Consider the following 12,693-nt stretch of genomic DNA (forward strand, 5'->3'; position numbering starts at 1 on the left):
CCTTTTAATTTTTCAGAATGCCTTCTCGTTCTTGTAGTTGTCGAAAGTTTGAAGAATCTGTCCCTTTCCACTTTCTCTATGCTCTTCGTGATCTTATAAGTCTCTATCATATCCCTGAATCGTCCTGCACCCTGACTGCAAAGACTTCTCTACTTCCTCACACATGCTATATCACCTCAGAGTTGGACATTTTTGTTTTCACCTGTTCTTTCCACAAAATGTTTCCTGTTCGTTGGATCCCCGGATTCATGACAGCCACCTTCCTCAGAACGTTTTGCTGTACAGTTCAACCTATTTACTGAACAACTAATGGGATAACCTACTCCACACCTCTGGTAACTAATGATTCTATGGACATTCCAGACTTTATTTCATATGTTGTGCATCCACTACATCTTGGTATGGGGAACGAGACATTTCTAAAGCTGCTGAATTTTACAGAACTCCACAACTTAAGAAAACCTCCAAAGAAGTGAATCATGCTGTCACTTTTGAAAATGGACAGATTGCACAAACTGTTGAAAATTTGCTACAAGACGCTCATGTCGCAGTTTGGGAATTTTTCTTTGGGTATTCGCCCACTGCAAACCACATATTTAGTGTTTTAATTCATCCTATCGTTATTTTAATTATTGTACAAATTTTGCTATGATTTTCCTTTGCTGTAAAATGAAACACATGTACATTTCTTTACAACATATATCCCACAAAGTTCCTCCTAGCTTTTAAGACAGTTATATATGAATTTCCAGTATCTTCTCTGACATTGGCTAATTCTCCAAAGAAGTTATTCCTCCGCTTACTAAAGCTTACTGCATTCCTGTTTCTAATAATATTGGAGTCAACCCTATGACTAAACAATTTCCTCCTGGAACACAAGCTCAGATTCAGCCTCAGAAGAATGATTTAAAGGATTTATCTGCTATTCTTGAAGATTCCTTGGTTGATGCTTCGGATGGTGCTACTTTGCAAGACACCGTTGATTTTGAGTAACAAGCTACGAGGATTTATTTAAAAAACTTTGGGACTCTTTTTGTAGTCAACGTGTATAGTTATAGCCTGATGTAACAAAGACAACTCAGGACAGGAAATTTAGGCGTGGATGTTATAGAATAGCAACTAGACCAGATGCGGGCGCAAATCCAAAGTGATGCCAATTATTGTGGATTGTTGATATCTCGTTAACTCATTTACCCCCTCCTTTTCCTGTGAGCATCGGAAGCAGTGCAGAGCATTCAGCGCACTGGCCTATTCTAAAAACCACTATTGTGGTTTTGTAAAACAGGGGGGGGGGGCGGAGATTAATTTACTTGCACACCTAGGGTGACCAGGTTACCCATTCCAGAAGGGAGACTTTTTGGCCAGTCCTGGTTTTAAAATTACATTCCAAAACAGTGTAGTAGTTGTAGTCCATGATTCTGTCCATTGAAACCAGTGCTGCAGGTCCCGTAATGCACCAGGAAATCCAGGACTGGCCAAAAAGTCTCCTGGAATGGGTAACCTGGTCACCCTATGCACACCTGCCCTGCAAACCAAACTTTGAGCAACATATATAGAGTTTGGGGGAACACCTTTGTCAGCAATGATGAAATATCTGAGGCTCATTCATTATGTCCCAGAAAATTTTGTGAAGATAGAAAATGTTGGGATCACAAGCCCTGCTCCAGACTTTCACAGCAGCATTGACCCTGGAACTGAGGATGCAAAATACATGGGATAAGGAAGCAATCCTACAGCCATCCTCCCACACTGTCATTTTCTTTTTTGCCTAGGCCAGAGATTCCCAAATGGTTGGGATCCCAAACTAGGCAGGCCTCCCGTAAGACAATGCCTGAGGATCAATCATGGCCACAGAAAGATTGACAAACAGTGCCCTCAAAACTGTAGCTCTCCTAGCTCTTTCCCTTACGGACCTTCTTCTCTCCCTGGTAAGGGTGTCACCAAAACTTCTCCTTCCTCCAACCACTATTGGGATCTCTCAAAAAAATGAAATCACAAAATAGGAGTTTTTTTTGCAGTGCAAGTTTGCAGAAAACCAAGGCACCACATGGATTGGCTTAGTTGAGGTTCTGCAGACACAGACTACTCAGCACAGAAAGCGAGCAGGTTCCAGAGATGCATGATGGCTGTAATGTACACATCCTAGTCCCTTATAGAGACTGCCAGAACCTCACCCCCTTCCTCTAGGACAGGGTTCCCTCCTTGCACATGTAGACTATCTTGATACTGACAGCGCCACGAGCTGCAACCTGTTTGTTCCCTGGTTAGGCTGTGCCTCTAGGGAAGCTGATCTAACTCGTGGCAGAAAGAGAGTCCCACCTGTTTGCTTTTCTTTCTGTACTACAAGTCAGCTCGCTCTAGGGCACAGCATCAAACGGATGTCACAAAACTTGATTAGGCCTGGAAGATTTTGCACAGAAGAAGGTGGGCAAAAGTATTATAAATTTTAGGCTAAGGCTGGGAGTCCTTAAGCCCCTTTCTTAGGGGAATCTCTGTGCTCTCATTAGAATTAAGTCAGGCGCAGTTCTGTGTCTACAAGAGCCAGAGAAAGGGAACACTGCCCTATTCAACAGAAAAGGAGAAACTATAAAGTACATTTTAGAGAACGTGGTCCCACCTCATGCTACAGGCGTGAGAGGTAATGTGCAAAAGAAATAACGGAACAGAATAGGTGGTTTAAGTGTCTAAAATCTGTCCTGTCATCACCCAGGAGACCAAGCGCTCAAGGAAATGCAGGGACCACAATCCCCAGTACCTGGCATCTCCCCTTCCCCTCAAAGATTACAAAGAATATTTACAGGTAAATAAAATGCACACTCCAAATATACATACAAGGTATTTACAAAGAGATGTGTGCTGCCTTAGCCAAGTGTACATAACTGAGAGAATTGACAATGGCTGGAGAAAACAGCAGAGTCCTAACAAGGAAACCTTTGCTCCTGCCATTCAATAGGTTGCAAGCAAGGTGCTCACAGCGCTCCAATCTTTTGAAGGGCCAGTGGAGTGCATGCACTGCAGACAGATCCCCAGTAGGGCTTGTGGAGAATGCTGTCTGCAGTCAGGTCCCAGTGCAGGCAGGCTCCTGGCAGGTGGACAGAGCATTCTCAGCAAACGAGGCCTGCTGCAGCCTCTGAAGGACATTCTCTACAGACGGGCGCTGGGGATCACACTTTGCAGGCAAACCTTGACCCCCGGAGTGGAAAAAGGCTCTCTGCAGACAGGCCTCAGACTGGTCGAGTCTCCTGCTGACTTCATTCAGGAGAGTCAGGGACCTCGGGGTGCACGGTCAACCCACTCTCCCCTCGTTTATAAGTCTCCCAGAATTCTCGCTCCAGCTGTTCCAGATGAGAGTTCAGAGGCAGATGAATCTCAAGATGCATGAGGAGAGTCTCCAACCAATGCTCCAGCTTTGCAAAGGAGGGCCTGGAAGAGGGAATACAAATATATCATGCTCTGAAAAGCAAGTATACCACCCTGTAGTCCCCTAGACTGACAGAGACCCAGTAATACAAATATAGACTGTACAGTGCTAGACTGATCCAGCCTATGCTATATAACCAATATTAATGACGGAGCTGTACATGCTGGAGCCATTGTATTATGTCACTTAGTTTAGAGTATATGTCCAATACATTTACATAGAACTAAATATACTGGGACTGATATCAGACTGCAGGAGGCAGCCCGTATAAGTCCCGTTGACCTCGGATATTCAATGCCGGCCGTTTCCGGTGATCAGCATTGAATATCTGCAACAACTTAGCTGGTTATGCTGGTATTCACCAGGGGGAGAGTGTGGAGCAGTGGTTCAAACCCACACTGCTCCTTGTGACCCTAGGCAAGTCATTTAATCCTCCCATTGGTCAAGGTACATTACATAGATTGTGAGCCTACCAGGACAGACAGGGGAAAATGCTTGAGTACCTGAATAAATTCATGTAAACCGTTCTGAGCTCCCCTGGGCGAACAGAATAGAAAATTGAATAAATAAAACTAACAGACTAAATTCTTAGCAGTCAAGATAGGCCTGCCTAGTTTGGCATTGAATATCCACTCCTAGCCAGCGATGTTGCCTGATATAGCAGGTTAGCAGTGGGCCACTAACTGGGATATTCAGCGGGAGAGAACTGGCTTATCTCCTGCTGGATATCTGCAATTAGACATCAATATGCTAATTAAATGCCAGGAGCCATTCCTGGCCAGTTTTTCAAATCCCATTACTTTTACCCTTAAATAGTTGTTGTTGTTTTTTTTTAAATTTGATTATTCGTTACAATACATTAATAACAAATATTCATGAATGACCACAAAAAACTCCATATAGAGAACATTAAAGCATATATAAGGCAATTAATCAACCGTGTCCTAGTCCACATTATCGTGGTCGCCAGTATTTTTTAAAAAGAAAAATCAAATCTATCTGTCTACCATCTAATGACAGGCAAATGGCATTTATATATTATACATCATCCTCCAAAAATGAAAATCAATACTAGAAATTAAACTTTCAGCAAAGGCTTCTCTTTAATAAAATCTAACTGGACTGGATCATAAAACACATATTTATCACTTCCATACGATATAAGGCATTTACATGGAAATTTCAAAAAGAAAGTAGCTCCAACTGCCAAAACCTTAGGCTTTAGCTGAAGGAACTGCTTCCTTTTAAACTGGGTTTGTCTAGAGACATCCAGGAAAATTATCACCCGTTGGTCACAAAACATCTCTTGTTTTTTCAAAAAATATAATTTTAAAATAGCTTTGTTTTTCCAACTCTTCTTAAAGGTCACGAGAAGAGTTGCTCGTAAATAGTTTTGAATATCAGGGGGTTTCTCTCTAAAATTCTGACATTTATCTGTATAACTGCAGCCGCAATAGCTGCAGATAAATAAATGCCCTTGATGTCCCTGTCTCTTGATTTTCAGCATTGAAGAGTGCATTGAAAATAATTACAGATGGCCTTGAGACTGGGTAGAGCATGGCCATTCCAGAAACCTCTACAGAGGTCAGCATGGGTTCAGCCGAGGGAGATCTTGCCTCACCAATTTGCTTGACTTCTTTGAAGGTGTGAATAAACATGTGGATAAAGGGGAGCCAGTTGATACAGTGTATCTAGATTTTCAGAAAGCTTTTGATAAAGTTCCTCATGAGAGGCTCCTGAGAAAATTTAAAGTGTCATGGGATAGGTGGCAAAGTTCAGTTGTGGATTAGGAATCGGTTATCGGATAGAAAACAGATGGTGGGTTAAATGGTCATTTTTCTCAATGGATGAGAGTAAACAGTGGAGTGTCACAGGGCTCTATACTGGGACCGGTGCTATTTAACTTATTTATAAATGATCTGGACATTGGAACGACGAGTGAGGTGATTAAATTCGCAGATGACACAAAACTGTTCAAAGTTGTTGAAACGCATGCGGATTGTGAAAAATTGCAGGTGGACCTTAGGAAATTGGAAGACTGGGCGTCCAAATGACAGATGAAATTTAATGTGGACAAATGCATAGTGATGCACATTGGGAAGAATAACTTGAATCACAGTTACCGGATGCTAGGGTCCACCTTGGGGATTAGTGCCCAAGAAAAGAATCTGGGTATCATCGTAGACAATACGATGAAACCTTCCGCCCAATGTGTGGTGGCGGCCAAAAAAGCAAACAGGATGCTGGGAATTATTAAAAAAGGGATGGTTAACAAGACTAAGAATGTTATAATGCCCCTGTATCGCTCCATGGTGCAACCTCATTTGGAGTATTGCGCTCAATTCTGGTCTCCTTATCTCAAGAAAGATATGGGGTGCTAGAAAAGGTTCAAAGAAAAGCGACCAAGATGGTAAAGGGGATGGAACTCCTCTCGTATGAGGAAAGACTAAAACGGTTAGGGCTCTTCAGCTTGGAAAAGCTCTTCTGCTCCTGTGGGCTTACTGTTTTGAGACAGTTGAGGGGATTGAAATCTACAAAATCCTGAGTGGAGTAGAACGGGTACAAATGGATTGATTTTTCACTCCGTCAAAAATTATAAAGACTAGGGGACACTCGATGAAGTTACAGGGAAGTGCTCTTAAAACCAATAGGAGGAAAAAAATTTTCACTCGGAGAATAGTTAAACTCTGGAACACGTTGCTAGCTGCTGTTGAAAGTCTGAGTGCCTGGGCTCAGAACAACTTTCTTAAGCTCAACAAACAAAAGACCAGGGTGCTCTGGTTTGGAGATTACACTACCTAGCAAGGAACTGGTGCTACCTACAGGCAAGACGCTCAAGATAATAAACTCCACAAAGGTGTTAGAGAGGAATATAGGGTGACTCCTAACATTCAAAGGCCAGATCGCTTCTCTGGCAAAGAAGTTTTTCTTCAGACTGAGACAACTAAGATCAGTCAGACCAGCCCTGACCCAAAGCAGCTTTAGGAAGGTGGCGCAAGCAACCAAAAAAAGAACAGAAGCGCCTGCAAGTACGGTATTCCAAAATACAGCGGCAAGGCTGATTTTCCAATCCCATCGCATTGAGAGGGCTAGTCCAATCCAACTCAAACTACACTGGCTACTTGTGAATAAAAGAATTCAATACAAGTTAGCACATATGATTCACAAGGCCGTCTTTGGAGGAAACGCCAGCAGACTAATGGCCAACATTCTGATCTCACACACCTTCCTCAATTAAAGGACCACGCGGCGATTTAAAATACCTTTTCCATCCTCTTAAGGTGTACATCGGGAGAGGATGTTTAACTCCACCTTCGAGTTCCTAGGACCATGTATCTGAAACAGTCTACCTGCCTATCTGTGACAACTCCCCACACACGGCCTAAAGACATATCTCTTCCCCCATTGGTCTCAACTCTTCCCAGTCCTCTTCATCCCACAGATTGCCACCCTAAAACTAATCTAACAATGTTAAACTCATTATCTCTAACATTATATCACAAATGTAAACTCATCTTGCTGTAAGCCGCAATGATTCCCTGTTGAAAATTGCGGGATATAAAAAGTTGTATTGTATTGATTTGCATCTGCTCCAGTTTTTATTATACTGGTGGTTTTTCTGTCTCTAAGCAATTGTGGAATCTGGTCAGTTTCCCTTACACCTCCTCCTCTCTCCTCTGCAGTTCCTGGGTCTTAGTTTACTGCCCATTAAAGAATGGCACAAGGGCAAATTTTTCCCCGTCCCCACAGGAACTCATTTTCCCGTCCCTGTGAGTTCTTTTCCTGTCCCTGCCCCATTCCTGCAAGCTCTGTCCTCATCTACACAAGCACTTTAAAATCATAAGTGTTTGAGGCTTGTGTGGTTAAGGCAGAGCTTACAGGAATGGGGCAGGAGCAGCGACAAAACTCACGGGGACAAATTTATCCCCGTGTCATTCTCTACTGCCCATGTCTGAAAGATTATCGGAAAAAGGCCTGGATTTGTACTTGGCTAACAACTTTAAATCTTATACTTTTTTCTTTTGACTATCCTGTTCCCCATTAAATGCTGGAAATGACAGGAAGCTTTTCTTGAGATGAGAGTTAATTCTGCAACACATTAACTAAACTTCCCATGTATCCTGCGTTAACCCGGTGAACACAGAAGCCTCTCTGTACTTTGATGGAGACTCCAGTAGATGAAACCTAAGCACACTACTGGGCAGGGCTCTGGGTTTCTGGCCCAGAAATATCTAAGTAAAAGGACCATTTAAACTAAATAATGAATTTATGGAGCATGTATGGTTGGCCAGACTGGATGGACCACTTGGGTTTTTATCTGCTGTCATTTACTACGTTACTATGTTAAGGCTCTGATTTACTCTGAGAGTCCAAATGCTGTGGTTTCAGTTCGGTTCTAAAATGAACTTACAGCACTGTACTGTCTTTCTCCCTTCACAGACACTTCATGCTGTGCATGAAATCCTCTCCGGTGGCCTCACTATTTCTTTCCCTTCACTCCCAGCCTTTTACAGCCTTCCCCTTCCCTCCCAGAAATTGGGATGATTGTTATCACCTTTTCTCAGGGTCCAGGTCACAGCAGAGCACAGCGATGGGGAAGAAACTGGAAGGACAGTTGGGAGGGCAGTATCGGTCCAGAAATCCTCGGACATTGAGGCCAAAATCCATGGTCCTGGGCAGATAATCAGGATCAGCACTTACCCTGCCGATGATCTAAAGAAAAGACAGGGAACAAAACTTCATTGGTGGAAGTCAGAAAAATATTAGAATATATATAGTTGAAACTGACTCCAATAAATTTTAATGTCTATAGTGAGTGATCAACAAAGTTTTCAGTACGCTCAGAGATATGAAACTCCGAGAAGGGAGGGGGTTGTCGCCCTTTTTTCCCCCCGGTATGAGTTTACCGTCCAGTCATTGCGAACTTCATAGTATTTGATCACTCTCTGAGACAATATATGTGTGTGATTTATATTGTTTGTAACTTTGTTAAACTTGTTCTTCTTTAGTAAATTTTTCTTTTCTTAGTAATAATAATTTATCTTGATTTGCATATAGACAGAGATATCACCAAATGATTGAATAAACACTTCACTTATCTTTAGACAATCTGGGGGGTCCCAACATGGCCCCGTTTTGGAATCTGCTTCAGGAGACCCAAATGAAAAGTTCTCTATTGGTGCACAAGTATAACCTATCTCCTTGATAATATAGTCGTATCTTTTCCCCCGGTATGATAATATAGTCGTATCATACCGGGGGAAAAAAAGGGGAGCAACCCCCTCCCTTCTTGGAGTTTCATCTCTCTGAGCGTACTGAAAACTGTTGATCACTCACTGTAGACATTAAAATTTATTGGAGTCAGTTTCAACTATATATAGATGATCTAAAGAAGGTAGAAAGAGGAGACGAGGAAGAAAAAAAAATGAGAGACAACAAAAGGAAAGACAGAGCAATCAAGGGAAGCAGAGACAGGAAAAAGTCACAAACATGGCAAGGAAAACCACATCTGGCTTTAGTATAACTCAGTGGCCACGAATAATTTTCCAAACACACATACAACATCCTACACTATACTGTACAGGCAGGATAGAAGGATAATTATGAAGTTAATTTTACCTAACTTTGAATTTAAGAATTCTATCAGGAGGTGTAAGTTAGAGAATGACATGGGGACAAATCTGTCCCTGTCCCCGCAGGAACTCAATTTCCCCATCCAGTCCCCGTGAGTTTTGTCACTGTCCCTGCCCCATTTCTGTAAGCTTTGCCTAAACCGCCCAAGCCTCGAACACTTATGATTTTAAAGTATTTGAGGCTTGTGCAGATGAGGATGGAGCTTGCAAGAATGGGGGCAGGGACAGGAAAAGAACTCTCCAAGATGGGATGGGATGGGGAAAAATTTGTCCCCATGTCATTCTCGAGTTTAAGGTTAACCCCTCCCAGACAAATTGTAATATTTTTGTACGTAATCAGTGACAAGTTCAAAGGGCAGACTTGTACGGTCTGCGTCTATGTATGGCCGTTTGGAGGAGGATGGGCAGGGGAGGGCTTCAATGGCTGGGAGGGTGTAGATGGGCTGGAGTAACAGAGATTTCGGCAGTTGGAACCCAAGCACAGTACCGGGTAAAGCTTTGGATTCTCGCCCAGAAATAGCTAAGAAGAAAAAAAAAAAAAAATTTAAATTGAATCAGGTTGGGCAGACTGGATGGACCATTCGGGTCTTTATCTGCCGTCATCTACTATGTTACTATGTTACTATGTGTCTTCTGGCATCACCAGAGGGATTGTCGATAACGAGGGCAGTAGGACATCTTACAGTTATTACGAGGCATATACCAGGATCCTCAATTTTTTTATTATTATATTTTTTAATCTTTATTCATAATTGTCTGAAATATCCAAGAATTCTCTTGTCAGTATTTAAGATAATTTAGGACATAAGTACATTTACAATTGAAAAAAGAATGCCCTTTAATTTATTTATAAAATAATCACTTTTTAAATTAATGTAAATTAGATATTTTATAATTGAAAACCTGTTTCCCCTTATTTTTAAATTAAGATCTCTATTTACTACATATTAAGAACTATATTAACATTATTCATTCTCAAGATATTTTTAATCAGGAAGTACATAAAAGTCATCAATTTATTTGGCTTACCATCCTAATCCTCAAAAGATTAGGCACTCTGCTTGAGATCATGTTTGGATTGTTTTACACTTCCTGTATTTGTAATCGTCGCCTCCGCTTTTGCCTGCTTTCCCGAAGCCATCCTCTATCAATATCACTCACTTTTTAATGAAAGGTAATATTTTTTCGTAACTTATTAATCTTTAATTTGCCTGTCAGCACGGAGCTTGTCTTTCACCTAACCGTTTGCATGCACTTCCAAGTCCTACCAGGATCCTAAATAATAATAACTATTTTTCTATACTGCCAACACCCAAAAAGTTCTAGGCGGTTCACAGAATAAAGAGGACTGGACATTCCAGTGATGATACAAAGCACACAGAAAAGCAGTACAATATTTCAATAATGGAAAATACAGTATGAAACTATGACATAGTCATCAATCAAGTAATGAATTTTTTGAACAAATAGGTCTTAACCAATTTAATAAAGGTGCAATAAGATGTAGATTGTTGAATCAGGTCGTCTAATCATACTTTAACTTTACCTGCTTGATAAGCCAAACATCAATCAAAATATATTTTATAACGGCAATTTTTGGGATTAGGAAAAGTAAATAAACCAGTATGCCGAGTAGGTCTTGTTGAACGGTACCATTCAAAATGAGAGAGGAAATATAGCGGAGCTAATCCAAATAACATCTTATAGTAAATACAAGCAAATTTGAAAAGTATTCTTGCTTCCATTGGCAACTAGTGCAGCTGATGATAATAAGGGCTGACATGTTCCTGTTTTTTTAATCCCAAAATTAAACGGACCGCTGTATTTTGGATTAGCCTTAATCTTCCTAAGACGGTTTTATAAGCTCCCAAATAGATTATATTGCAATAGAGTTCCTTTCTACCCTAACTCTTGTTAACCGTGTCGAGCTTTACGAATGTAGAGATGATGCGGTATACAAACCTAAGGTTTAGATTAGATTAGATTAGTCATGAATAGATAAAATTAATGCTTGAACTAGTAATCTGAAAGAAATAGGGTCAAAAGTATTTTTTGATGGAACGCAACTTCCATAATGCAATGAAACATTTCTTTACAAGTATATCAGTATGCTCCCCTAGGGTTAAATGGCGGTCGAGTATGACTCCTAAAATTTTAAGAGATGAGGCTATTGGATATTCTTGTCCTCTTAAACATAGAGTTTTATCCGTAATTTTATTGTTAGGACTAGCCAAAAAGAATCTGTTTTTTTTCAGTGTTTAATTTCAATTTAAAGTCAATGGTCCATTGTTCAATCTGATTTAGGATAAAAGTAATCTGATTTTTTATTTCAGTGGTAAAAGAAATGACTGGTATCAGTATTGTAATGTCATCAGCATAAATGTAAAAGATTACATTTAAGCTTTGTAAAAGATTAGCCATTCACATAGAAAATCTGCAGATACTGTACTTATTACAAGATCCCCAAACTTCCAAAATGGACTTAAATATTTGCTGAAAAGCCTACAGTTTGTGCAATGTGTATCAAGGAGGCTCGGGTGGGAAGCTGAGTGCATGGATATGGGATTCTTAGACTGAACCCTTAGCCCTTTGAAGGTTCAAGTTATTTTGAAAGTCTGCAAAATATTCTGTTCTCCTTCTCTCAGCTGGGGTCTGCATACCTCACACAGGACAATCCCAAAGGAGAAGACGTCCACTGTTTCATCATAGCTCCTGCCTGAAAGAGAAGAGAAAGTCTGGTCAATGCTTTGCCCACTGGATGCTCCCGCTTCCCCTTCATATTTCTTCCATTACTCTCTCTGCCCGTTGAATGCTCCCTCTCTCCCTTCACTCTTCTTTCACTCAATGCTCTGCCCATCGAACGCTTCCTCTTTCCCTTCATGCTTCTTTTACTCAACACTCTACCTACTGGATACTCCCTCTCCCCCTTCACACTTCTTCCACTTAATGCTCTGCCCATCGAATGCTTCCTCTTTCCCTTCATGCTTATTTCACTCAATGCTTTGCACATCGAATTCTCCCTCTCCCCCTTCACTCTTCTTTTTTCCAATGCTCTGCCCATTAGACACTCCTTCTCCCCCTTCATACTTCTGATGATAATCAGTGGAGCGGCATCTCTGGTCTACTTGGTCACTTCCACCATCAGAAATCTAAATAAAAGGAACTTTACCTGTTTTCTCAACTCCTGAACAATGAAAACAGGAAATCTTAATTTTGTTTGTTTAACTTGTTAAGTGAATTCCATACATTATGCACTAGTGTTTCTGAGTTATTGTTGCAGTCATGGCTTTATTTTTCTGAGGACAGATCCAAGTGAAATAGAGGACAAATAGTCTGATCTTTTCCAGGAATTGTATTCCACAATTTAGTGAGCCAAATATTAAAAATGCCTGTGATGATGTCAACATAAGGTTACCAGACATCTGGGAAAACCTGGACATGTCCTCTTTTTAGAGGACTGTCCGGGATCCCAACACTTTCCAAAACCCAGGAGTTTGTCATAGTTTTGGAAAGCCCCAATGAACTCCAGCCGCATCTGGAGGGCATCTGAGCATGCATTGGTGACGTCGCACACATCCATACATGCTCCAGGCCCTCCAGAGACGGCCGGAGCTTGTCGAGGAAGAAGAGAGGAGGTTT

At 41.1% G+C, this 12,693-nt stretch overlaps 1 protein-coding gene across 3 annotated transcripts in view; it reads right to left on the minus strand.

Annotated features, from left to right (window-relative positions):
* Positions 1–24: 24 nt before the first annotated feature.
* The window catches only part of LIMK1 (LIM domain kinase 1), a 72,306-nt gene continuing 59,637 nt past the window's right edge, over positions 25–12,693 (minus strand). For all 3 annotated transcript variants that reach the window (XM_033921774.1, XM_033921772.1, XM_033921775.1), the window contains 3 exons: positions 11,715–11,770; positions 7,977–8,134; positions 25–3,423 (listed from right to left, as the gene is read on the minus strand). In XM_033921774.1, the coding sequence (XP_033777665.1) occupies positions 3,252–3,423; positions 7,977–8,134; positions 11,715–11,770 (386 nt within the window). In that variant the 3' untranslated portion in view covers positions 25–3,251. The remainder of the gene's footprint in view (positions 3,424–7,976; positions 8,135–11,714; positions 11,771–12,693) is intronic.

This window comes from Geotrypetes seraphini, chromosome 15 (assembly GCF_902459505.1).
Source record: "Geotrypetes seraphini chromosome 15, aGeoSer1.1, whole genome shotgun sequence".
Classification (NCBI taxonomy): domain Eukaryota; kingdom Metazoa; phylum Chordata; class Amphibia; order Gymnophiona; family Dermophiidae; genus Geotrypetes; species Geotrypetes seraphini.